Source organism: Cavenderia fasciculata, assembly GCF_000203815.1.
Source record: "Cavenderia fasciculata unplaced genomic scaffold Scf_ET2XIPL01COFD4-5, whole genome shotgun sequence".
NCBI lineage: Eukaryota > Evosea > Eumycetozoa > Acytosteliales > Cavenderiaceae > Cavenderia > Cavenderia fasciculata.
In genome coordinates this window covers 1,412,798-1,439,684 of record NW_004457695.1, presented here as the reverse complement: position 1 = coordinate 1,439,684, position 26,887 = coordinate 1,412,798, and the positions used below count along the sequence as shown (strand labels likewise).

Sequence of the window (26,887 nt, the reverse complement as noted above, 5' to 3'; positions counted from 1 at the left end):
AATCTTGTCTGCACAGTTTGTATATAAATTTGGAGATCTCTACATTTCCCTATTTCACTAAAAACAAATCAGTCAAAGAGTTTATCTATCATGAGCAACTTTCATCATGATTAAGTAAATTGTTTATTCTTAATAATAAACCAAAAACTTGAAAATAAATACTAATAATTTTTTTGGTTAAATATAATAATAATAGTAAATAATTTGTCAACGGTTGTGGACAAATTCCAACTATTAATCACTATATTCTTCATCATCTTCTTCCCAACTATCATAATTGTCACTGTCATCTTCACAATCTTCACTGTCATCTTGATAATCTTCATCATCATCATCGTCATCATTATTGTCTTCACTGTTATAATCGTCATCATCAAAGTCTTCACCGTTGGCCAACTTACGATAACGGTCTTCGTCAGTAGCACGTTTAGTTGGTTTGGGTTGAGTGGGGACGAATAACCTTTTTGGCATATTTAGTAGATCATCATCAGGCACCAACAATATATAGGCAATGAACAATCCTCGTTTGGTGTAACTAGAGTCTCTTTGATGCATTTTACAAAACATTGAAAATGTAGAACCAAGTTGATGTTGATTGGGATTGGGTCGAGCATCAGGACCTCTAGTATAACTCCATTCTCTAACATAAACAGTTGTTGGTTCAACTTTTCTGTCAACTATGAGTGGTCCTTCGGACTCTTCTCCTTGAATATCCACTTCAAATTGATATGTATCTGTAAAGTTACAATTTAACATCCAATAGACCTAAATCAATCAATCAATCAATCATTCATTTGAATTAGTAAAACAAGTATGGTATTGATTCATTTCATTCTTTATCTTCTAATAACATACTTTATAATTATTTACAGGGATATCTTTAATCAATTCTCCTACATCGTACCACCAAACATAATTTAAACGAATTACCTCTGGGAATGGTAAAAAATATGCTATATCTTCATTGGCAACCGATTCAAGGTACTGTGTATTCATATGAGCAATATGACCAAATTTAGTTGCATCATAGATGAATCTATAATATTGATACATTGATGCCCATTTTAGAGAATGCTCTGGTTCTTCATCAACATTTATACCTAGAATCTTGGCAATGTTATTTGATTGAGGTACATTCTTTAACGCTAATTCCTTCCAATTATAAGTTGCATTAATCTTTTCTCTTATTGTCTTGTTTGTCTGTTTATAATAAAAAAAAAAATAGTAAATAGAAAGTTAAATAATACAATTAATAAAGAGAGAGAGAGAGAGAGATTTACACTTGAGAAATGAGCCAATGATTTTGGTGAACGATTAAATAAATGTTGAAAGATCAATCTCCATACAACAACTGATTGTATATCTTTTAATTCCATCTAGATAATTATCTTTTATTTATTTGTATAATTTATTAAAATGAATATGCGATGTTCAAATGGATGGGGAGTTTCCCTGGTGAAGTTTGGTCACAAAAAACCGCAACACCTAAAAGTATTAAAAATTATTATTTTATTTTGGATATTTGTTTGTCATATAGGAGGGTCAGCTTGCCTAACTTTCTAAGATACGACCGTGATGTCATATGTCATGAGAGGGGCATTGAATAGGTTTTGTAAACACATCAATATTTCCATATTTTCATTATGAAGTTTTGACATTTCGCTGATATCTTTGTTTTTTTTCCATTTGATAACAAGCTTGAAGAAAAATTTCCACTGCTCCACCTTACCCCAAGCCATTTCAATCAATGCACGACTCTTTGATAGTAATACCGACTCTGGAGCAACAATCCCTTTTTCCAACACCATAGTAGCAAGGCATGTCAGAGAGTGAAAGAAAATTAATTAAAAAGTTAATTTAATTATTTTTGAAAGGTATCCTTAATATAAAGAATACGTGAAAATGAAATAATGTAATGTTAAAATCTTGTCGAAAGGGTGTCGGGTCCTCCCACGTGTTCCACAAAAGCACGAAATTAAATTGGATTTGGTTGTTTTCTTTTGAGAGAAATTCGAATCAACTGATCTCAATGACAATTGAAGAAGCTCCCTTATATTTTTAATTGATATATTATTATTCTATTCTTTGTAATAAATAACAAACAATGAGGGCAATTCCAACTATTTTAAGAGTTGTGACAGATCAAGGAACTTCATTCTTGGGTGGATTGGGTATGTATCTATCATCTTCTTCTCTATATCTCTCTTATATTGACAAGTGTTTTTCTTCTTCTTCTTCTTCTTCTATTTTCCAAAGCTACTGTTCAAAATAATAAGGCTGTTACCCCTATACAATGCTTTTTTGTTGTTAGTACTATAACAACCTTGGAAGGACCAGATATTTGGCATAATGGTGGAAAAGTAACACCAATGTCTTTGGCAAAGGTTCAACGTAATGGAAAAAAGTACACACTACCAAGAGGAACGGTTGTTAGTCAAACCAATATGGGCCAACCACTTACAATCACATTCTCATTACTTGACCCTCCAACAGGTGATTTGCCACAATAAACAATAAAGAATTAAATTAGTTTATTGAAAGTATTTAAATAATCTTGTCATTAAACTTGGACTATCAGTATTATTATTATTATTATTATCATTATTATTCTTGTCATCATCATGGTTGGGATGTTTAAATAATATTTTTGGTGGTTTATGATGATCATCATCTGATGGAACCAATAATACATAGGCAATATCTAGATTACCTTTAGTGCGAGCACAATCTCTTTCATGTAATCTACAAAACAATGAAAACAATGAACCACGCGGATAGATATCTTGGTCAGGTGATATATCTGGTCCTCTAAAATACTTCCATTCCATTGGTGATCTTTCAACAACCATATTTTGTGTGATTGGCTCTGATGACCCTTCAATCTCTACCTCTGATTGTAATGTCTTTACTAGACCATCATTTCTTAATAACCAATAAACCTAATAGACAAAGAGAGAGATATATAAATATAAATAATTTAGATTCGAATATTATACGAGATCTGCATTTAATAATTAACATACTTTATAATTATTTACAGGAATATCTTTAATCAATTCTCCGACTTCAAACCACCAAACAAAATTTAAATGAACTATATGAGAGAATGGTAAAATGGCATCCAACTTTGAACTTTCGAGCGATTGAAGATATTGTGTATTCATATGAACAATATGACCAAATTTAGATGCTGGGTAGATGAATCTATAATATTGATACATTGATGCCCATTTTAGTGAATGCTCTGGTTCTTTATCAACATTTATACCTAGTATATTAGCAATGTTGACCGCTTCAGGTAAATTCTTTAATGCTATTTCCTTCCAATTATAAATTACATTAATCTTTTGTCTAATTGATTTACATGTCTATGAATAAATAACAATAAATAGGTAAGAATCTATCTATCTCTCTCTCTCTTTTCTCTTTCTCTCTTTTCTCTCTCTCTCTCTCTATTTTCATACAATTGAAAAGTTTGATAATGATTTTGGAGAATTGTTCATTAAATGTTTAAAGATTAATCTCCATACAACAACTGATTGAATATCTTTTAATTCCATCTCTATCTTTCTTTCTTTCTCTTTTCACATTTGATATAATAATTAATTATAAATTATAATTTCAAAACAATGAAAATGAATCAGTCACCTTCATTTTTTTTTGGGTTTGGTGAAAATATTTAATATTAATTATTTTATTTATTATTTTTCTTTTTACTTTCTCTCCAATGTTCCAATTCTTCATTAAAGAATTTATTCATTAGGAATACTAATGACATTGATCCTTTTTTAGTTGATGTGGTGATATGTTGTTCGATCATACTAATAATCTCACCATTGGTAGATACTTTGTATCCACTTGGTAATATATCCAATCTATACCCTTGATTTAATAATAATGAAAATTCTTCCAACATTTCAATATCTAAATAATTAAATAAATAGAAGAAATATTAATATAACTTTACTTTACTTTCTATTTCTTTTTCTTTTTTCTTTTTCTTTTTTCTTTTTCTTTTTTTTCTTTAGTCGTACTTGAAATATAATCAAAAAATCTTGGAAAGAAATAACCTTTTCTAAGATCTTTTTTAGAGATATTTGAAAGTGGAACACCATCATCTGTTGGGTTATCAATACTAGATGTATCTACAATGGTGATAGCTTGGATTGGAGCGGCAGATGTAGCAGTTGAAGCGGTACGATGAATTTCTTGAATGATCTTTTGGAAACGAGATTTATAGTAGCTCCAATAACATTGATACAATACGGTCATTTCACCAACCATACCAAGTCTTTCATAACAAGCAGCCAAAGTATCGACACACCAAAATATAACCTCAGAATCTGTATAACTGGTGAAATAGGGTTTGATGGTATGCCATGTATGTTGTGATTGTACAAATTGATCGGTGAGTGGCATCGTCACCAAAGTCTCTAATAAATAAACGATAGATTCTTCAATCTCGGAATGATTTGTCATTGCCAAATGAAGAAACAATCGATTGACCCAAAAATCATCGGTTGGATTAAATGACATTAATCGATCACCATCTCCACCCAACGATAATATTGTTTTTTGTTGTTGAAAATCTGATAATTGTACTTTAATATTTTTATAAAATGTTAATGCCATTGAATATGATTCCTAAAATAAATAAATAAATATTAATATAAAACTTCTTCTTTTTCTTTCTTTTTCTTTTTCTTTTTCTTTTTCATTTACATAATAATAATGACAATCAGCTAAACTAGTATTGATCCAATAAAAATCGGATGAATTCCAAGTTTTTGAAAAGATTGATTTAAATCGATCGGACCAAGGTTCTTGGTTAAGGTCACTATAACAATCCATACAAAGTGTCAAATGTCTAATAGCTTCATTTAATTGTTTGTCATAGTATAATGATTCGGTATTTTCTTTAAAATTGTCATCAGCATTTGAATAGAATAATACTTGATGAACAATCATAAATAATGGATTTCCACTTTTAATATCAAATGTTGTAATATTATCATCTTTAATCGTTATTATATCTCTACTACTATTGTTACTATTATTATTACTATTATTTTGATTTTGATTTTGATTTTGGTTTATAAAACTACTACCAGTAATTAAAAATTTAAAATATCTATAGGATGATATATAAAATAGACTAGCTAAAATATAAATACCCAATTCTATTTCAAAATCGTATAATTCTTCATCATCCTCATCTACATCTTCCTTGTCTTGATTGTGTCTATCGAAATAATCGTTTCTAATCTTTTCGCTATTGGTAAACAGGTCAATGACCATTCTATTCTTCTTTGATGGATCTGAAAGAGACAGGTTTTGTAGAAATGTTTGTATCTCCATAACAACACTATAGGTGATGATGGGACGAGTCACTGTAAATCTCCAACAAGTCTCTACCAATTCCGATCGATTTAATCCATACTCTATGAATCTCTTCTTGTCTGTCACTTGGAATATACGTGGTACACAAAATCGATTTATAGTACATGTCAACATATCTTCAATCTCTTTATCCTCTAATATCATTGTCTTTATCTCTTGTTGTTGTAAATTATTTACAAAATTCATTCTAAATGATTTTATATTATTTATACCTTTAAACTGAAAGATAAACAAAAAAATAGAATTAATACACAAACAACTCTAGAGAATGATGGATCTATCTCTAATTCTTTCTTTTTTTTCTAATTTACCCAATTAATATCATTTAAAGATGATTGATCATTTGTTAATTGATAAATTAAAATTGAATAATGTGATAGATTGAATTTATCAAAAGTATCACAACAAGAGAACAATAGTTGGTTGTAGATATCGATATTATTCTCTTTTCCATATTGAATTAATCTAGGCAACAATGAGAATGAATCTAATAAATGTTCCAATTTTAAATAAAGGTCTATATGTTGTTGACTAGCCAAACAATCTTGACCAATTTTCCTATACAATTCATTGTATAACATTTTGTTCCAATCAAAATAATTTATATCACTACCAATATTACTATGATTATTATTACTAGATGACCCGTCCATATCCATTTCATCATCTTGATTCTTTTCTTTTTCTTTTTCCATTACTTGATTCATTTCAGAAATAGAGAATAACTTTGTAATACGATCTTTTAATCGATTGTATAATGGTAATTGTTCAATTTGTTTTGATATCAATTTTAATAAATAAAATTGTATAAAATAATTATAATATTGTATATTTTTGTATCTAAACAAGAAAGGAAAGGAAAAGGATTTAGTATAGTTTAAAGAATATTTTCAATTCCTTTTCTTTTATACATACAAATCTAAAAATAAAGATAAAGATTGATGATAATGAAGTTTGGGATCATCATGCATTTGACTTTCAATGATTGATATAAAGTATTGATGAATGTACAGTTGATGATGATCTTGATTGAATAGAGATGATGCTACTATACAAAGTGTCTTTGCTTCATAGATATCATGTGCTATAAATGATGAACTACCAATAGACTTTTTTCTTTTCTTTTTAATTGTTTCATTATCATCAACTTGTTGTTGTTGTTCAACTCTTTTTGTTGTCTTTGTCTTTGTTGATAATGTTATATCATCATAAACATAATGTTTCTTTAATTTTTCTATAAAATCTTCTATTGTTAATGATTTACTACTACTATCTATAGTATCTATATTCATATTTATCTCTATCTTTAAATGATGATGATGATGATGAACTTCACACTAATACTAAAAAAAGAATGTAATGCAGAGTTTTGATATTTTTTAATTGTAATTTATTTATTTTAAAACTATTTTTTTTTTTTTTTATAATATACAAAAACTAGACATATACGTTGAATTAAAATGTGTTTGAGGGGAGAGGATTATTAATTATTACTAATATTATTATTATTATTATTATTAATTAGTTGTTGTTGTTGAAAAAATTATTTTGATTGATTTAATTTTGTTTTTAGTTATTTTCAACATCTTTCTTTTTGAGAGTGGATTGCTTTTGTTGAAGCAATTCATGGAGATCTGAACTGATGTAGAGGTTTCCATCACGTCCATTCTCTTCAAGATCCTCGAGATAGCATACAAAGATGGTGTCGGTACCAATACCGATAATGTGAGTAAAGATGTTGGTAATGCAGAATGCAAACAATGCAGCCAAACCAACGGTCAAGGCATTATCCTTTAATGATCTTCCAAGTGCATAAAGTAAAAGACTTGAGAAAATACCTGTACCTGCTGTAACTAAAAACTTTCCAAGTAATAATACGACTAAAGAAAATAGAAAATTAAATTAATATGTATATATAAATATACTTCTTTTCTTTTCTTTTTGACTACTTACAACTTCCAATGAAATCCATAATAATGGCAGAGAACATATTACGTGAAACCATATCAAAACAATCCTTTGTTGATTTACAGAAACTATATCCATGCATTGCTAAAATTTTAAATTAAATTAAATAAATATTGATGTTTTTCTTCTTTTTGTTGTCTTTGTTTTCTCTCTCTTTTATACTTACAAACATAAATATAACCAAATTTGTTAACCCATCTAACAATTCCTTCAACACAAGAAAGGATACATTGGAGACAGTTGATAACAAATACCAATAATTTGTTTTCAGCGTTGGTATTCTTGCTGATTCTCAACATGACACCCATGAATTCAATAAAACCAATAATCAAACTACCCAATGCCAATGAACCCATTGAAGTTGAAAGAGCTCTACCCAATGATGTAAAAGCATTATGATTACCAATATTTGCTAAAAAAAAAGAAAAAGAAAAAGATTTGATTTGATTTGATTTAATAAATATGTTTCTTTTTTGTTTTGTTTTGTTTTGTTTTAACATACTTTCACCAGTTGGATTACGAGAGAAATACCAATGAGAGACGGCACCAGCAACAACATGTTGGAATACGGCAGAGATAAAAGAGGTAACCCAACAGAAAGCAAAGATCATAAAGAACATCAAATTACGAATCTTGCTGTTAAAGTGTGGTAATCCAATAATGTCTGAGGAATCACTACTGTCTCCAATGGTGATGCTTTGACCCGGAATTGAAAAGAGATAGATAAACGATGATGTCCAATAGGCCAAAAAACCAACAAATGCAATAATGACAAGGAATCCAACAATAAAGACCGATGGATTACGTTGTACACCACGACATGTCTCTGTAAACATTGCACATGTCAAATCAATTGACTTTTTCAAGTAAATAATAACTGCTATCAATATAATGGTTGATGCCATTAAACAATATCCAACAATTTGTGTTCTAAAAAAAAAGAAAATACAAAATACAAAATATTAGATCCTTTTTCTTTAATATTTCTATTTATCTATCTATTTTTCTTTTACATACGCTTCACTATCTTCTTTTCTACCAATAAAGACAAATACACCACCTAAACAAACTACTAGAGCTACACCAAGACAAAGAGTCAAGTAGATAAAGAAACGGGTAAAGTTTTTGAGCAACTCTACCCATACGGCAGCCAATGCAATAGAGAGGATGACACTGTAAATGAGAACGTCTTTGTTTTGACGCATTTGAGCGACGGCATTTTGAATGCCAGATGTGATGACTTGTTCGGTCTGGTTGCCAATTGTATTGATAATTTGGTTTTGTGGAATGAGCACCGATGGATTACCACGACTGTATGCAAATCCTGAAATGACTGCCATTGCTACAACGCAGCCAAGAAATAGAATGAGAAACAATATATCATTACATGATGTCTTTCTCACTCCTTGTACATCTGACGACGATGACGACTTTTTCTTTGAACTACTATCATCATCGATACCATAGTAATCGGAACCACCCGAAAGTAATGGTTTCCTTACTTCTTCTTCTTGTGCCCACATCGCGATAGATAGATAGAGAGAGAGAGATTAAGGTTATTTAACTAACTATATATTTATTATTATTATTATTATTATTGTTGTTGTTGTTGTGCTAACTCTTTATATATTAAATATTACTAATGACTATACTACTACTACTACTAAACCTTCTTATTACTTATTCTTCTTTCTATATCTTCTTTCTTCTTTTTCTTTTATTATGTATTATTTATTATTATTTTTGTTGTAATAATAAAAATATAACTATACTCTTTTGAAAAGGGGGAGGAGAGAGGAAAGTTTCTCAAAAATTAGGGTGTGTGTAATTTTGCAATTAATTTTTTATTTTTATTTAATATTTTTGACGCCAACCTCTTGCTTGAGCTACAGAGTATTCCTATTGAGCCAAGCTTGCTGCAAATATCATCATACGATGACAAAAGTCTGGGAATGATCCAATCAATCTATATTTCTAAATTTAAACTTTATATCTAGTAGTATCTATAGTCATTCATTGGAATAGTGATGAGACTCTTTTATTCCCACCAGATTTATCAACTTTGTTAATAAAATTGTTTAGCTAATAGAGACGACTACGACCAAACGCCCCACTATATTAATAAAAAAAAAATTAAAGTTTAGAAGTGAGCAGCTCACACACATCATCATCATCATCATCATTCATTCGTTCAAATTAATTAATTTGACAGATAATATTTGTAAATAGATAGATAGATAGATAGATAGATAGATAGATAGATAACTAAAGTTAGTTAGTTATTATTATTATGGTACTCGATTGGTTGTCATCAAAGATTGGAGGTAACTTTAATAATAATAATAATAATAAACAACAACGAGAACAACAACAAGTAATAGAGTCAAATTTGAATGACCATCATGAAACAATCTATCAAGATTCATCATTTGCATCTTCTTCTTATGATAATATAATGAATGATGGTGATAGAGGCCATCCTCAATCATCACTACCACCTATAGCAGCTACGGGGAGACCAAGAGCAACAGAAGTATTATCAGTACAAGCAAGACAAATGTTAGATACTGCATTGGAACCATTCATTCGATCAGAGAATGGGTGTATTGTCGATCACATGGTCAATCTGTTTGGCATTGGAGAGGAAACAAATTGTACTGCCAGTAAACAGATACGTGATCGATTCAGTCATCCTATCAAATACCTCAAGTTTAAAGCATTTACTAGTGCTTGTGCAATCACTGATCTATCACAATGGGATAGACAATATGTTATTCGTTTAGTTCAATTATTAAGAGAATTAAAATCTCATTATCCTGTATGTAAAATATAATATAATCCATAAATACAAATAACTAACTTTACTTTATATATCTATATAGTTTGGTAAAAGTTTATTATCATCACTTGATAAAAGATATGATGAAAATGGAATTGAACTATTAAATCAAACTGGTTTATATGTACCAAATGATTATCTAATGGATATTATTCATGATTTTCCTGATTTATTTTGTAAATATATATACATACATTTGATTGATTGATTGATTTAATTAACTTTTGTATTTTTATTTTTATTTTTAATTTAGTACCAAGTATATCAATTCATCCATATAGAAAAGATAGTGTTGATGAATTATTAAAATGGATAGTACAAGGAGTTAGATATGTTAGATGGATGCCAGTATCGATGGGGATTGATCCAAGCTCACCTCTTTGTGATAATTTCTATGAGGCATTGGTAGAGAATGATATCATATTGTTTGTACATACGGGGGTGGAACATTCGTTGGTTGAACCACCCGACAGCGACTCTCATCTTGGGAACCCCTTGCTTTTACGTAGGGCATTGGACAAGGGTGTTAAAGTGGTTGGTGTTCATTGTGGTGCCGAGGGAAAATCTTATGACTATGATGACACTAGTGGTAAATCTCCACCTCCTCTTATTCCAAATTTACATTTATTCCTTAGATTGATGCACGAACCAAAATATGAAAAGTTATTGATTGGCGATATCGGAGGAGTTGTAGCATACCATCGAGTCGATGCTTTGGTGCCTCTACTCGACCATCAACACATACACGACAGACTCATATTCTCTAGCGACTATCCAATACCAGCTGTCAATCTAGCAGTCATTACAACATTACTGGCCAATAGAGGTCTCATTCATCCAGATGAAAGAGATTTGGTCAATGAAATCTATCGTTTCAATCCCATTCTCTTTGATTTTGTTTTAAAAAGAATTTTAAAATCTCCTATCACTGGTAACACCTTTAAACCATCTGTTTTCAAAGAAAACTCATTCTTTAGTTTAAACTCAAAGAATGGTTTAATGGGTACTCCAAATAATACTAGTAGTAGTAATACAAATAACAATATTACTTTTTCTCCAAAAATTGAAACTATTAATAATAATCAAATAATTTCAGAATCATCAAATAATAATAATATTAATAATAATAATAATAATAATACACCTACAAAAAATACTAAAATGATACCAACAACATTTATATATCAAGATGATATTGATATATTTTCACAATCACCTCCAACCAATAATAATAATCAATATGAACATGAATTAAATCAAACAACCAATTTAATTGATGATTTTTCTTTTTCAACTAGTACCAACACTCCAACCTCAAATAATAATAATAATAATCTTAGATCAAGTATGAATGGAAATATTCTTACTTCACCCATTTTAATCAATCACAGTCATAATAATAATAATAATAATAATCTTCATAACCAATTCCTTACTGAAGATGATTTGGATGAAATGGAAGAATATACTGATTTTTAGAGTCACATGCAATCCTGCTCTCCTTGCATTAATAAAAAAAAGGAAGTTGTAATTGACGAAAATTCCCAAAGACACCAAGTTTTTTTTTTATTTTTTTTTTATTTTTTTTTTATTTTTTGCGAGTACTGCACACAAACATGACCTCTTTGTTTTTCATCACCTGTGTTCATTATTTTTTTACAAGCAACCTATCAAACAAATAATTAATTATTCTTCATTCTCTATAATATCTCAAAAAATGGTTTACAATAATTTAATCATCACATTAATCAATATTAATAATAATAACAATAATAATCATCATAATAGTAAAAAGAATAATAATAATAATAGAAGAGTAGTATCAATTAAAAAGAATATTATTAAATCAACAAATAACCGTCGTCGTATCAACAAAAATAATAATAATAATAATAATAACAAACAAATTAAATTAAGAGCAATGTTTTCTCAAATACCAAAAGCTCCTCTTAATACAACAGAGTATTTAATCGATCAATATAATTTACAACAACAACAAGAAAACCAACAAGAAAATCAAGATTCAATGGAATATAATTATGGTTCAATGTTTTCTTTAATGTCATCGTCATCGTCGCCGTCCTATTAGTTTCGTTTAGTTTAGTTTAGTTTATCAAATACGCCTTGCCTTGCCTTGCCTCTCTCGTCTCCTTTCCTTTTGTACATATAGTTTCGCGCCGTTTTCCGAAATTTCAATGACTGTCATTGTTTTTTTGGGTAAGCTTCAAAAATATTATTACTGTTTTAAAGCACATTTAAACTAATGACAAGAAATCCTTCCTCCTTTTTTCATTTAATATATTTCCAACACACAAAAAAAACTATTTTTAAAAAATGATCATTACTATTTTAGTAAGTAGAATGTTTATTATTTTTTATTATATAGGGGCCCCATCAAAAGAGAATCGAATCTGGTTAGATTTTTAAACAACAAAAAAAGGTAAGTTGGAAAATATATTATTAATGATTTATAGGTAAGGGATTTAGATTTAAACAAATTGGTGGGGATGATATAATTATTATTATTATATCAATTATAAATATAAATAATATTTATGATTGATTTCACAAACAAACCGAAAAAAAGTACAAAGTCGGGAGTAATATTGCTTACGATATAAATATATTCTCTCTTTTTGTCTTTTTGTAAATAAATTTATTATTATTATTAAATCCACATTAAACGATAAACGGTTTCAAATGTTTTCCGTCTCTCTCTCTCTTTTTTGTTTTTTTTTGTTGTGATCTTCTTTTTCTTTGTTTTTGTTTTTTTTTTTTATACTCTGCAACTAGTTAATTTATTATTATTACTTTTTTTTTTTTTAGTATTAATTTAATGTGTTGAGATTCATGTCATAATGGATTTCAATTACAGTAATAATAGTAATAGTAGTAATAGGAATACTAATAATAATAATAATGTTGATATTGGTTCATCAACAATAATGAGTGATGAAGAATCTCAACATATAAACATTGGTACTGACAATCATCACAACAATAGTAGTAGTAATAATATAACGATAAGAGAAGATAATAGAAATGGTATTAGTAGTAGTAGTACTATTAGAGAAGGTGATGATGATGAAGATATGATCAGTGATGAGGGGGATGACTCCTCCTCCTCTGGCTCTGATGACTCTGATGACTCTTCTGATGATCAAGAACAACAACAAATATCACCTCCACCAGCTCTACCTCATTCAACAACATCATCAGTCGTTAGTCAAAAGAAAGAAAGTGATGATGACTATGAACCAAGTGAAGAAGACGAGGAGGAAGAAGAAGAAGAATCTGATCAAGAAGAACAAAAAAAAGATAATGACGAATCATATCAAGAGGAATCAGAGGAAGAAGAAGAAGAAGAATATGCACCAACAAGAGCTTCATCATCATCAAGAAGACAAGCCAATAATTTCAAGTTTAGTGATTATTTATTAGATGATGAAGAGAAATCATCATCTGAAGAAGAAGAGGAATCTCAATCCGATTCTGATTATAGTCCAACCAGAAAATCAAAATCCAAGAGTATGTGTGTGTGTGGGTGAACAAAAACGCTCGCTTTGTTTAATCAATCAAAAATGTATTGTTCATTTTCTAATCAATTCGTTTTTTCACCCCACTCTAGAAATAAAGAAAAAGACAAAAAAGGGACCATCAAGAAGTCAACAAAGGAGAAAGGAAGAAGAATTGGCAGCAATGAGAATGCAAACTAGACCAACAAGAGAAAGACGCCAAACGGTTAGATTGTATGATGAATTAAAGGATGATTCGGACGACCAAGAAGAACAAGGAGAAGGGAATGATGAATCAATGGGATTCCAATCGGCAAGTGATGATAGTGATAAAAGTTATAGTGGAGGAGATGATGATGATTATTCAGATGATGATGGTGGTTATTCTAAAAAAAGCAAGAAAAAGAAAAAACCTGCATTTGAATCGATTACATTATCCAATCTTAGAGATCGTCGTAATCTAAAGACTTACAAGATTGAAAGTTCAGATGAAGAAGATGATGAATATGGAGATGACGATACACAAGATTATGAAGATTATAGTGATGATGATGGTGGTCGTAAAGCAAAGAAACAACAACAGGTTAAACAAATTGGACCATTTGAAGCGACAGAAGATATTATTGAACAAATTATGGATCATCGATTAGCATCGGTTGCCAATTTGGATCCAACCTCTTCTGCGGCAGACAAACAACAACAACAACAAGAAGAACAACAACAAGAAGAACAAGAGACTACATTCAATGTTGAAAGATATCAATTTTTGGTTAAATGGAAAGGATGGGCGCATATTCATGATACATGGGATAGTTATGATAAATTGATACCGTTCAAGGGTAACAAGAAGCTTATAAACTATGTAAAGACGCTGTTGGAACAAAAGCAATGGAGAAAGGAGGCATCAAGAGAGGATATTGAACAGGCAGACATTTCAAGGGAATTGGATCGTCAAGAATACCTCGAAAAACTAAACGTTGAACGTATCATTGCAAAGCGAGAGATTGATGAAACCGAAGAATACAAAACTGGTGTTCAATATCTTGTCAAATGGTGGAAATCTGCCTATTCAGAGGTTACTTGGGAACATCCAGAAGATATCAAACCATTCCAAGGTGAAATTGACCGATACCTAGAACGTATTCAAACACCTCTTCATAATATTGGTGGTATATCGGCCAAAAAACGTCTTGATCAAGGTTTTGAAAAATTCAACACTCAACCAGATTGGATTTCTGCCGGAAAGCTACGTGATTATCAAATGGATGGTTTAAATTGGTTAATTCATTCTTGGTTTAATAATACAAATGTTATTTTAGCTGATGAAATGTAAAAAATAGAAAAAATAGAAAATAGAAAAAAAAAAAAAGACAAAAATATTAATATTTTTTATTTTATTTTATTTTTTAGGGGACTTGGAAAAACAATTCAAACAATATCATTTATATCATATTTATATAATGTTCAACAAATGAGTGGACCTTATTTGGTTGTAGTACCATTATCAACTATTGAAAATTGGCAAAGAGAATTTGCAAAATGGGCTCCATCAATGAATTTAATTGTTTATACTGGTAGTGCTGGTAGTCGTGATATTATAAAAGAATATGAATTTTATCAATATCAATATGGTAAAAAGAAATTAAATTTTAATGTTCTCCTAACTACTTATGATTTCATTTTAAAAGATAGTAAGAAAAAAAACAAAAAAAAAAAAAACAAATAATATTTATTTACCATTTTTAACTTTTTAATTTACCTTTTTTTATTTTTTATTTTTATTTTTTTAGAACAAGTACTTGGATCAATTAAATGGGAATATTTAGCAGTAGATGAAGCACATAGATTAAAAAATAATGAATCAATGTTGCATGAAGTGTTGAAATTTTTCAAGACTGGTAATAGATTATTGGTAACTGGTACACCATTACAAAATTCAATGAAGGAATTGTGGAATTTGTTAAACTTTTTAATGCCAAACAAATTCCATTCACTAAAGGATTTCCAAGATCAATGGTCAGATTTAAAGGAAAAGGATCAAATTGCCGAACTTCACAACGAACTCAAACCACATCTTTTACGTCGAATCAAAAAAGAGGTTGAAAAATCTCTACCAGCAAAGACTGAAAGAATATTGCGTGTCGATCTATCACCACTACAAAAGAAATACTATCGATTGATTTTGAAAAAGAACTTTCAAGAATTAAACAAGGGAGTCAAAGGTGAAAAGACTAGTCTCTTGAATATCGTCGTCGAGTTGAAAAAGACATGCAATCATCCATACCTATTTGAAAGTGCAGAGAATGAAAACTATAATGACTCTTTGGACGCCTTGATCAAGGGATCGGGTAAGCTCATTCTTTTGGACAAGTTGTTGATCCGTCTCAAAGAGACTGGGCATCGTGTACTCATCTTTTCACAGATGGTTCGTATGCTCGACATTTTGGCTCGTTATCTCAAGCACCGAGGATTCCTCTTTCAACGTTTGGATGGCTCTATGAGTAGAGAAAAGCGTAGTCAAGCCATGGACCGTTTCAACGCAGAAGGTTCACCAGACTTTTGTTTCCTACTCTCTACCAGAGCCGGTGGTTTGGGTATTAATCTGTCGACAGCCGACACTGTTGTTATTTTCGACTCTGATTATAATCCTCAAAACGATCTTCAGGCTGAAGCTAGAGCTCATCGTATTGGTCAAAAGAATGCAGTCAATATTTATCGTCTAGTCACGAAAAAGACGGTGGAAGAGGATATTTTGGAACGTGCCAAACAGAAAATGGTACTTGATCATTTGGTCATTCAATCAATGGACACCAAGTCGTCTAGTAGTAAATCGGCTGGGTCTGCTCCAAGCCAAGTTTTCAACAAGGAGGAATTGGATGCTATTCTCAAATTTGGTGCAGAGGATTTGTTTAAAGAAAGTGATGATGCCGCACAGCAACAACAACCCGAAATGGACATTGACGAGATTCTTTCTCGTGCCGAACAACGATCAGAATCAAACGAGTTGACTGCAGGAGAAGAGTTGTTAAACTCGTTCCGTGTCGCCAATTTCACAACCTCCAAGGAAAAGGAAGATATCAATTGGGAAAGTATCATTCCAGATAAAGATCGTCAACAACCCGATCAAGGTAATACTTTTCTACCACCAAGAAGAGCTCGTATCGATACTTCAAAATCTGCTGCTGCCGCTGCTAGTAAAAAAGCCTCAGAATCTATTACCCTCACCATTAACCCTAAAAAGGAAATTACAGCCCTCAACAAAAAGGATCTTAAAATCCTTATCAAATCTTTTAAAAAGTTTTGTGATTATCATAGAGCAAAAGAAATTTTATTAGATTCAAATTTAAAACAAATTAATTTAAAAGTAAATAAGAAAAAACAAAAAACAAAAAAAAATAGAATAGAACAGAATAGAATATTTATTTACTTTTTATTTTATTTATTTTTTAGATAATTGAAGAAATTTGTAAAGAAGTAATTGAAATTTGTAAAAAGAGTAAAAGAGAAAATCCAGAATGTGACAAGATTACAATAATGTATTCAGGAGTTGATATCAATGCAAACGAGTTTATTCAAAAGGTTGATGAAATGGAAACATTGCAAGAATTGGTTAGACCTCATTTAAACAATTATGAACAATTTAGAGTGACGTTCCCCGTCAGACCAGTCACTTGGGCAATTAAATGGGGTGCCAAAGAAGATGCCATGCTCTTGATGGGTATTTATAAACATGGTAATGGAAATTGGGATGCCATTCAAAAAGATACTAGTTTGGGATTGGAAAATGTTATTAGTGTCGCCGGCGCTGAAGAAGATCCTGCCATGGCATCAACAAAAATCAAAGGTCCTTCTCTTCAACGTAGAGTAGATTCTTTATTAAAATCTGCCAAAGATTCTATCATTTCTAAAAAGAAACCTCTTGCCACTATCACTATACCAAAATTGGCAAACAAAAAACCACAACCACGTGGTGGTTCAAAGAGTAAAAATGATCAAGATCATGATGATGAAAAGATACCAAGAAAACGTGGTACTAAAGGCAACAGTAGTAGTACATCAAGTACTTCTACTACTAGTACTTCTTCTTCTTCTTCAAAAAGAGGTTCATCGACTCCAACAAAAAGAGGTACAAGGGGAAAAGCTTCAGAACATCAGTCTGAAGATGAATATAATACACCAATTACACCAAAAAGAACTAGCTCTGGTAGAGTTTCTCAACCTCCTACAAAACTTGGTAGTGAACGTGAAAATGGTAGTGGTCGTGGTAAAAAGACAGATTCAACATCGACATCAACAACATCTACATCAACACCATCAAGAAGAAAATTAATGTCTGATGAAGAAATGGAAGATTCTCCAAAAAGAGGTAGAAAGAGAAAAGAATATTCAGATGAAGAAAAACCAACTTCTTCCTCCTCGGTTTCTACTAGTACAACACAACAAAAAAAGAGAGTTTCTTCTTCTTCTGATGAAAGACCAGATACTAGATTATTGTTAAAATGTGAACAATATTTACAACCAGTTCAAAAACATCTTGACAAGTTTAAGAATCTCTCTGATCTTGAAAGAGAGGCCAAGGTTCGAAAAACTAAAAAGTACATGTTGTCTTTGGGTGGAGAGATTACAAAGATTGTGGGCCACCAAAGAGGCACTGAAGACATTAAAAACAAATTGGAGAAACATCTTTGGCTCTATGCTTCTGGATTTACTGCTCTTGGTGGAGATGAACTCAAAAAATTGTTTGATAAAATGAAAACTACTCAACAACAACAACAAAAGAATAATAATGGTAGTAATAATAATAATAATAATTCTCCTTCAAAACCATCAATGAAATTGGTTATAAATAAAACAAAATAAATAAATTTTCTTTTTTTTTTTTTGTAACAAAAAGGGGGAGAGAGCGGAGAGTTAATTATTGGGTTCTTTGACATTGTAAAATATTTACACCAGAATAGAACGGAAAGATGTACTACAAAGGCAATGGTAAGCAATAGAATTAAAGATAAACTTTAATTAAAATAATTTATTAATATATCTTTATAATTTATAGGATAGAGCAGCTATTGGTAACCATTTAAAAGTTGTAAAGGGTGAGTTGATTAGTTGGTTGGTTTAATCTATATTTAAATATATTAATATCTGTGTCAAAAATAATAGTTTTCTTCATTTTAATATAACTCAAGGTGCAGCTAGATTTGGCCATTTAGAGGTTGTTAAAGTATGTATTTGTAACAATGCATTGAATGGAGTAAAAGTATTCATTAAATAACAAAATTTGATCATATTTACAGTTCTTAATGCTATGGATTGGGCATCTCCAAATGGTCACATGAAAGTGGTAAAGTACCTTTCAGAGCATCGTAGTGAGGTTCAACAACCAGCGCTATGGAGAAAAAAAGGAAAGGAAGGGAGGAGGAGGGGAGGAGGAATGGAGGAATGGAGGAGGAATGGAGGAGGAATGGAGGAATGGAGGAGGAATGGAGGAGGAGGAATGGAGGATGGAGAGGGGAAAGGAAAGGAGGGAAAGGAGAGGAGGGAAAGGGGAAAGAGGGGAAAGAGGGGAAAGAGGGAAAGAATGGAATTGGAGAGGAATGGGAGGGAATGAATGGGGGGGAATGGAGAGAATGAATGGAGGAGGAATGGAGAGAATGGAGAGAATGGAGAGGAATGGAGAGGAATGGAGGGAATGGAGAGGAATGAATGGAGGAGGAATTGGAGGAATGGAGAGGAATGAATGGAGGGGAATGGAGAGGAATGGAGGAGGGAATGGAGGAATGGAGAGGAATGGAGGGGAATGGAGAGGAATGGATTGGAGGAGAATGAGAGGAATGGAGGAGAGGAATGGAGGAGGAATGGAGGGAATGGAGAGGAATGGAGAGGAATGGAGAGGAATGGAGAGGAATGGAGGAGGAATGGAGAGGAATGGAGAGGAATGGAGAGGAATGGAGGAGGAATGGAGAGGAATGGAGGAGGATTGGAGGAGGAATGGAGAGGAATGGAGAGGAATGGAGAGGAATGGAGAGGAATGGAGAGGAATGGAGAGGAATGGAGAGGAATGGAGGAGGAATGGAAAAAATGGAAAAAAAAAAAAAAAAAATGGAGGATAAAAAGGATTAGATGATTCCTGTGGGATTTGAACCCACGCCCCGGAGGATCAGTGCCTTAAACTGACGTCTTAGACCGCTCGACCAAAGAATCCGCTGCTGACAACTATTCCGAAAAAGCCTACTTATTTTGGTTTTTTTTGCCTCTATTCTGTTAGAAATGTGTTTATATTGACTTTAAAAATAGCATAGATAATGACAAACATAAGTCTCTAAACTAATATATTGGTCCAAATGAACAGTTCCTTAAACTGACGTCTTAGACCGCTCGACCATAGAATCCACCGATGACCCCTATTTCGAAAAAGCCTACTTCTCCCTACAATCGTCTTTTACAAATTGCCAATTTGACTGAAATTTTTTTGGGCGAAAATTGAGCCGCCAGAAGCTTGGTAATTTTTGGTCATTTGGGTTTCTTTTTTTTATTTGAAGACACTCTGAATGGAAAAAATAATACTTTGATTTATCAAATTTTACCATATTTAACGGACACTTATAGAACTGTTCTACGTTGTATGTCATTAAACCCCTCTTTTTGTGTAATCTTATTAAAAATGAATTTCTATTTCACCCACTTTCATTGGCAACCAATGTGGTAAGAACATTACCGACCGCTTGCTTTCTACGTACGAGAAATAATATCGTCACGAGTTTCAATACTATTCTTAATGTTGGGATAGAGACAACCTCTTTTGGACCATTTCTTGTGATTGCAAGAGTTAACCCCATTTAGATTTTATACATAAAACAAGAGAAATTTTCATTCTTGTTAGGTTTGGATTTAGATATGACCCATACGTAGTTAAGAATATTTGGTAATTGGTGGTCTTTTTGTCTATAAAAATATTAGAGTGTATTTTACCAAAAAAAAAGAACTCCATAAGCAGAAAAATATGAAAATGTGGTTCATATCCTAATTATTTTTCATGCAACGACATGTTAGGTTTGGGATAAACACAATTGCCAACTTTCTTGTCTTACACTTGGCAAAATGGGAACCTATTTTTTTTTTTTTTCAGAGCAGGAAGACAAAGGTGTTTGATAGGATGAGGATTGGATGGATTTTGATGGCGAATGGATAGAAATGCTAGCCACCAACGAGTACTACACATAGATGACAGCGGCAAAAAAAAAAATCCTTGGCACAAAACGACAAAAAGGTTGAGGCCCCATCGAGGTTCGAACTCGAGACCCCTTCCTTACTAGGGAAGTACAATAACCACTATGCTATGGGGCCTTTGAGTTTGCCAAAATTGATTTGCCCCTTTTTATACGATATCGCACCAGATACTCAAGGGGCATGGCGTGGCAAGTGAGTCGGGAGTGTGCTACCCCGGGAACGTAAAGGTCATAGGTTCGAATCCTGCCCTCGAACTTTACCTTTGGCGCCAACGTTTAACTTGACACAATTGGGGGGATTGAGGAGAAAAACCATCCGACTCTAGGGATCTAGAGACAGGACACCCCCACGGAAGGATGACCGGGTTAGTTTCCCCTTCTCAGCAGGAGATTGGGTAGCCAGACTGCAACAAGTAACGGGAAGGTAGTGGAGGACCTACTGGGCCGTCGCGATAGAAAGCCATCTGACATCTCAAATACAATATGCAACACGTAAAGACGAGTGTCCACAATGGGGAGTAAATCGGCGCGAGAGTTGAGAGCGGCAGTCGGTCTTGGACGCACCCAAGGCTTAAGGTTTCACCGCAAGTATGGTACTAAAATTAGAAGAAGATGGGTGCCATATTTGCGTCAACACCTTCATCTTCTTCTATTCTCTCTTCATCTATCAATAATAATATTAATAATAATAATATTTTAATTTTATTAATAATAATGATTACTTAGAATACTTATTTTTCCCACTATTACAGCTTAGAGTGCTGAGAAAAAAAAAAAAAAAAAAAAAGCGATATCTTTAACCAATTTATTTTTAGAACAAGCAACAATCCAAAACAATCCAACATGCTTGACACTATACGAAAAGATACATGATCAACGTCCATACAACATGTATCATAGACATGGACAAACCCCCAGAACAAATTAACTTTAATTCTTCTTGAGATAATCTTTATTTCTTGTTGGTCAATTAAAAAGTATAATTAATAAAACTTTGTGACTTCTGAGTACTACTCTTCCCGATAGGAGAGAACAGGAAAAGAATTACTTTAAAAAAAAAAAACCAGATACTCAACCCTAGTATCTATCATGCTTCTAAAGGAATGGCACCACCACCTCAACACCATCTATCACTCGACAATATCACCTGATGAAAACGAAGATAAGATGGTCATTGCAAGATTCAAAGGTATAATCTACGTCGAACACGCCAAACTGGTTAACCAAACCACAACAGCCATCGCCAACAGCCCTACTGACGAAATAATCAAGACCCAAACACATGCCAGACAATCCTTCGCCAGGTTCGCAAGAACATGGGGGAAACTCGCCACACCCCTCCCTCTCCCAATTATCACCACCAACTATTAGCCAACAAGCGATACATCAACAATAATCTAGTAATAATGCAATAATAATATAACAATTAAAAATATAATAATAATATAATAATAATATAAGAATAATATAATAATAATATAATAATAATATAATAATAATAATATAATAATAATAATATAATAATAATAATATAAGAAACAATACCACCCAACAACGGGGCTACAAGCCCCTATACTAACAGAAACTCTAACTATTTTAATTAAAATTAAAACAAATAAACCATAATTACTCTATTGTCCGACGACTAGAGTCCAGATTTATAAAAAAAAAAAAAAAGATAAAATTCGTCTGCTTTTTTATCATAAGTGTTTGTATTTAAATTTAATAAATAACAAGATAAAGATACACTTTTGATATTAATAATATTCATAAAGTTTATTTATTTATTTATTCAAAATACTTAATATTGTTTGATCACCTTGTCCAGCAAACAAATTCGATTCAAATTGTAACTCTACTTTAACAATATGGGTATAAGTATTGACGATGAATTTAATTTGTTTATATCCCATATAATATAACCTATTACCAAAAATAGGATCTCATACAATATCAAATGGACCTTGGTATTCACCATTGTGAAGAGTGGGAAATTCGAATTGATTTTCTTCATCAACAAAAGTATACGACACCACAGGTACATATTTGATTTGTTTCTCTTGGGTTTTAGCCGAGGTGTAATAGGTTTAAAGCAGAGGATCTATACACCACTTCATAGCATCAGCCCCACTTTGAAAGACCAACGGTTGATTGAATTCCTCTCCATCTTTTCTTTTGATAGCGACTTTATGATCATAGTCATATTCGGCCGATATTGGCATTGGTGTGCTCCAGAGTGCAAAAGGCTTTGGTTTCTCTGATGGGACTTGTTGTTCCTTGGTTTCTCGGGCATCAACCTTGCTTTTCTTTTGTTGTTGGGTGGACAAAGAAGGAGAAGAGTCCTTTCTTTTATCACGTGTATCAAAGAGATTCACTTGATTGCGGTGAAAAGGCATTTGGGAGGCGCTCAACCAACATCTTGAATGCAATGATAGAACCAAATAGTGAGACATGGCTATAGATCTTGGTCCTCCAACCACATCTCTTTTTCCAATGATTCTAAAGAACGATGGGGAGACTTTGACCTTGAAGAAAGATACAAAGAGTTTGGTTCTTTCCTCTTCAGTGGCGATGGAAGCGCAATCCCTAATCCCAGTCAATACTCTTCTGGAGCAGAGCTGGTTGCTTCAGAGTTGCTTGAATCTGAATATGATTGGAACATGTTGACCACACCATCGTAGAGAGGAAGGCAAACTGAGGAATGTCCATTTTTAAAAAAATTCAAAGGTAGAGATCGCTATGGTGATGATATTCTTTTTTTAAATTCATTTTAATCAATTATTAAGTATTAATTAAAACAAATGATTGCCTACTCTATATTTAATGTTGTCCTACTCCACATCCACCTCTCGATCCAACTATATCTGTACAATACACAATACATATTCTTTATCTACTACCTACATATAGATCATTTGGTTTCGAGACGATGTTACATGTGATCCTCTAGAGAAAAGATCACTGCATGAGGGCAGATGAATGAGTTGATGAATGGTCTCGTTGGTGTACAAGCTGTTACGAATGTTTAATAGTATTAATGCAACAAAGGTAACAGGTGATGTCAATGGTAAACCAGAGACTGTGATTGGACAGCTTATCACTCTCATAAACGATCGACTTTTATGACACGAAAAGGTATAGAGGTTGTCAACAAACATCTCTACTTGATTAGACTGTGGTTGTACAGATAGTGGCGACGATGAAAAGACAGAGGAAACATCCACTTCCAAACAACAAACCAAGACCAACAAGCAATTCGAGTGAAGGCGAGCAACGAATTCAATATTGGAAAATGGCATTACAGAATTGAGAAACAAAGATTTCAAAATCAGATGTATGTTTATGTATTATTGGAAGAATAAGAAGATGAATAGGTAATAATTATTATTTATTTATTTCGTTAGGGAGCGCGATGTATATTTAAATGGAAGCAATTTGAAGTATCATCAAGCAAGGCTATATTAACAGCAAGCTTTGTAATAAACAGTTGGTAGAGATTGTTGGATTCAGATTGTAAATTAAAGTACAGTTCAATGATTAGTCAATGATATTTCATCTAATTATCAACATACTTAATCCTGGTGCCAAATATAGAAAGTATGCTGGATAAAAATACTAACGACTAAACTATTGTCGGTTAGTCGTCTCGAACAACAAACTATAAAAGACCAATGAAATCAATAAACATTAATTCATCTTTTATTACTATAATTAATAATCATTTACAATCTAATCTAAAGTCATTATTACTATCTATATATTCATATATCTATATATTATTATTATATACCTCTCAACTAATTATATATTTACCAAGTATCTATATAGTTATTACAGAGATATGTGGGGAGAAGAGTATAATGAATGAACAACCTTTAAGAGACTCTTCGAGTGCTCTATCCACGTCGTCAGTCTAACTGACGAGTAGGTTACAAGGTTGGATAGTCCCCAGTCTATCCTAGTCTTTATTTATAATAGTTTGATGATAATGATGCGAGACTAGTCCTAATTAGCTCAGATGCTTCTGGGTGCCTTGCATTTGTCTTTGTAAAAGGTTTTTTTTTTTTAAAGTAATTCTTTTCCTGTTCTCTCCTATCGGGAAGAGTAGTACTCAGAAGTCACAAAGTTTTATTAATTATACTTTTTAATTGACCAGCAAGAAATAAAGATTATCTCAAGAAGAATTAAAGTTAATTTGTTCTGGGGGTTTGTCCATGTCTATGATACATGTTGTATGGACGTTGATCATGTATCTTTTTGTATAGTGTCAAGCATGTTGGATTGTTTTGGATTGTTGCTTGTTCTAAAAATAGATAGGGTCTTTGTAAAAGGGGGGTATAAATAGGGGGAATGGAGAATTTTGCATCAAAAAAGCAAGGCCCCATAGCATAGTGGTTATTGTACTTCCCTAGTAAGGAAGGGGTCTCGAGTTCGAACCTCGATGGGGCCTCAACCTTTTTGTTGTTTTGTGCCAAGGATTTTTTCATCTTAGTGTAGTACTCATCCGTGTGTAATGAGAATGGACCATTTTTACAAAATCCCAATTCTCACGCACCTACAAACGAGCAACAGCTCTCATCATTCATTATTATTACATTTTATATAACACTATACAATCTATAAGACTAACCATAGTTTATATAAGATCTTGATTATAACTTAACTATCCAATTACTATCTATATCGTAGGGCCCTCGACAAGATAGAGCATAGTTTAGTAAACGTGGCTGCATTTCTATTCATTCGCCATCAAATTCCATCAAATCCTCATCCTATCAAACACCTTTGTCTTCCTACCATGAAAAAAAATCGTCTACCCAAAAATAGAAAATTATTATTTTGATTGGTTGATAAAAGAAAAGAACAAAAAAAAAATGATTATTTATTTATTTATTTATTTACTATTTAATGAGAACAAACGAAATCATAACCAAGATCACCATCACAATACTTTGGGTTTGGTTCATAGTCGGTTGATGCCTGACCTTTACATCCACGTTGTGGGTACGAGAAATCCATCAATCCTTTGTTGTTCTTGCAACGAACCATACCCGATCCTGGAGGAACACCGGTTTGTGGAAAACAGTGGTTATTCTTGAGTGCATTGATCCACAGTACTGGGTTTTCATTCCATGGTGTTTCACACGATCCAAGATAAGTAATTGAATTTGAACTATTGGCGGGAATGGTGTAATTGTCGACACATTCCCAGATGGTATAGCCTACTTGATCTAGTTCAGGAAAGCCTGTACATTGACCGATATTGTATGATTGTGATTGCCATGGACTACCAGAGCAATCATCAGTTTTGTAGAGGTTACGAGTCGATGAAACACCATCACATGTATACATTGATCGTTCGAAACAAGTTCCAACAATCGCATAGTTTTGTGCAAAATATTCACCAGTACAATTATTATCTGGGAATTCTTGAATGGAAACATATGATGCTCCATCTACACTATTGTAAACGATCATCATCACCATCGTTGAAATGATAATCATTAAATTATTTGTGAATTTCATTTCTCTCTATCTCTATCTCTTTCTATTTGTATATAAATATCTCTTTTTGAAAAAAATTGAATAATAAATAATAAAACATTATGTTGTTGACAAATGATGATCTATTCTTAATTGTTATCGTTTTTTGGGTCTGCAGAGTAAATAGATTTTTTTTAGGTCAAGGATTGTCGCGACATACCTTATCTAGATATTTTTCATTCTACAAAAACGAAATCGATTATGGACTGTATACAATTTATTATTTGATCTATTATTTTTTTTAATTCATGGATATATACTATTTTTTTGATTCTTTTTAAAATGATCCAAATGATTAATCAAAAAATAGTCCTTTACATCTCATTCCCTTGAAACAAAGTATTAAAATATTTTTGTCAATCTCTTTCCTATTCATACATTTAATTTAAATTTGA

The 26,887-nt window shown here is 32.0% G+C and overlaps 11 protein-coding genes and 3 non-coding genes across 14 annotated transcripts; 4 read left to right on the top strand and 10 right to left on the bottom strand.

Annotated features, from left to right (window-relative positions):
* Positions 1-234: 234 nt before the first annotated feature.
* Positions 235-1,376, bottom strand: DFA_08179 (uncharacterized protein; the record flags this gene model as incomplete). The annotated part of the gene is made up of 3 exons (XM_004355623.1): positions 235-765; positions 856-1,200; positions 1,281-1,376. 3 exons carry the CDS (start codon positions 1,374-1,376, stop codon positions 235-237), a joined length of 972 nt encoding a protein of 323 aa, XP_004355676.1.
* Positions 1,377-2,531: 1,155 nt separating this feature from the next.
* DFA_08178 (uncharacterized protein) lies at positions 2,532-3,560 on the bottom strand (the record flags this gene model as incomplete). Its single annotated transcript, XM_004355622.1, has 3 exons — positions 2,532-2,939; positions 3,024-3,368; positions 3,465-3,560. The coding sequence occupies 3 exons, from the start codon at positions 3,558-3,560 to the stop codon at positions 2,532-2,534; spliced, it is 849 nt and encodes a 282-aa protein (XP_004355675.1).
* Positions 3,561-3,694: 134 nt separating this feature from the next.
* On the bottom strand, positions 3,695-6,692 carry DFA_08177 (uncharacterized protein; the record flags this gene model as incomplete). Its single annotated transcript, XM_004355621.1, has 5 exons — positions 3,695-3,924; positions 4,035-4,644; positions 4,723-5,619; positions 5,712-6,240; positions 6,316-6,692. The coding sequence occupies 5 exons, from the start codon at positions 6,690-6,692 to the stop codon at positions 3,695-3,697; spliced, it is 2,643 nt and encodes an 880-aa protein (XP_004355674.1).
* A 277-nt stretch (positions 6,693-6,969) lies between these two features.
* DFA_08176 (uncharacterized protein) lies at positions 6,970-8,891 on the bottom strand (the record flags this gene model as incomplete). Its single annotated transcript, XM_004355620.1, has 5 exons — positions 6,970-7,280; positions 7,354-7,452; positions 7,535-7,780; positions 7,871-8,298; positions 8,386-8,891. The coding sequence occupies 5 exons, from the start codon at positions 8,889-8,891 to the stop codon at positions 6,970-6,972; spliced, it is 1,590 nt and encodes a 529-aa protein (XP_004355673.1).
* Positions 8,892-9,658: 767 nt separating this feature from the next.
* Positions 9,659-11,686, top strand: DFA_08175 (amidohydrolase 2; the record flags this gene model as incomplete). Its single annotated transcript, XM_004355619.1, has 4 exons — positions 9,659-10,186; positions 10,251-10,383; positions 10,461-10,632; positions 10,717-11,686. 4 exons carry the CDS (start codon positions 9,659-9,661, stop codon positions 11,684-11,686), a joined length of 1,803 nt encoding a protein of 600 aa, XP_004355672.1.
* Positions 11,687-11,924: 238 nt separating this feature from the next.
* DFA_08174 (uncharacterized protein) lies at positions 11,925-12,296 on the top strand (the record flags this gene model as incomplete). Its single annotated transcript, XM_004355618.1, has 1 exon — positions 11,925-12,296. One exon carries the CDS (start codon positions 11,925-11,927, stop codon positions 12,294-12,296), a length of 372 nt encoding a protein of 123 aa, XP_004355671.1.
* A 769-nt stretch (positions 12,297-13,065) lies between these two features.
* Positions 13,066-18,582, top strand: DFA_08173 (chromo domain-containing protein; the record flags this gene model as incomplete). The annotated part of the gene is made up of 5 exons (XM_004355617.1): positions 13,066-13,735; positions 13,836-15,051; positions 15,133-15,413; positions 15,513-17,086; positions 17,173-18,582. 5 exons carry the CDS (start codon positions 13,066-13,068, stop codon positions 18,580-18,582), a joined length of 5,151 nt encoding a protein of 1,716 aa, XP_004355670.1.
* A 321-nt stretch (positions 18,583-18,903) lies between these two features.
* DFA_08171 (uncharacterized protein) lies at positions 18,904-20,558 on the bottom strand (the record flags this gene model as incomplete). Its single annotated transcript, XM_004355616.1, has 3 exons — positions 18,904-19,018; positions 20,287-20,373; positions 20,401-20,558. 3 exons carry the CDS (start codon positions 20,556-20,558, stop codon positions 18,904-18,906), a joined length of 360 nt encoding a protein of 119 aa, XP_004355669.1.
* Positions 19,844-19,923, bottom strand: DFA_08172. Its single transcript has one exon. It is a non-coding gene; the product is annotated as a tRNA-Leu (tRNA).
* Positions 20,559-20,993: 435 nt separating the features above from the next.
* DFA_08170 lies at positions 20,994-21,066 on the bottom strand. The gene has a single exon. It is a non-coding gene; the product is annotated as a tRNA-Thr (tRNA).
* A 484-nt stretch (positions 21,067-21,550) lies between these two features.
* DFA_08169 (uncharacterized protein) lies at positions 21,551-22,861 on the bottom strand (the record flags this gene model as incomplete). Its single annotated transcript, XM_004355615.1, has 3 exons — positions 21,551-21,612; positions 22,178-22,312; positions 22,750-22,861. The coding sequence occupies 3 exons, from the start codon at positions 22,859-22,861 to the stop codon at positions 21,551-21,553; spliced, it is 309 nt and encodes a 102-aa protein (XP_004355668.1).
* Positions 22,862-23,035: 174 nt separating this feature from the next.
* On the bottom strand, positions 23,036-24,247 carry DFA_08168 (uncharacterized protein; the record flags this gene model as incomplete). The annotated part of the gene is made up of 2 exons (XM_004355614.1): positions 23,036-23,534; positions 23,853-24,247. The coding sequence occupies 2 exons, from the start codon at positions 24,245-24,247 to the stop codon at positions 23,036-23,038; spliced, it is 894 nt and encodes a 297-aa protein (XP_004355667.1).
* Positions 24,248-25,325: 1,078 nt separating this feature from the next.
* Positions 25,326-25,398, top strand: DFA_08167. The gene has a single exon. It is a non-coding gene; the product is annotated as a tRNA-Thr (tRNA).
* Positions 25,399-25,853: 455 nt separating this feature from the next.
* Positions 25,854-26,474, bottom strand: DFA_08166 (uncharacterized protein; the record flags this gene model as incomplete). The annotated part of the gene is made up of 1 exon (XM_004355613.1): positions 25,854-26,474. The coding sequence occupies one exon, from the start codon at positions 26,472-26,474 to the stop codon at positions 25,854-25,856; it is 621 nt and encodes a 206-aa protein (XP_004355666.1).
* Between the last annotated feature and the right edge of the window lie 413 nt (positions 26,475-26,887).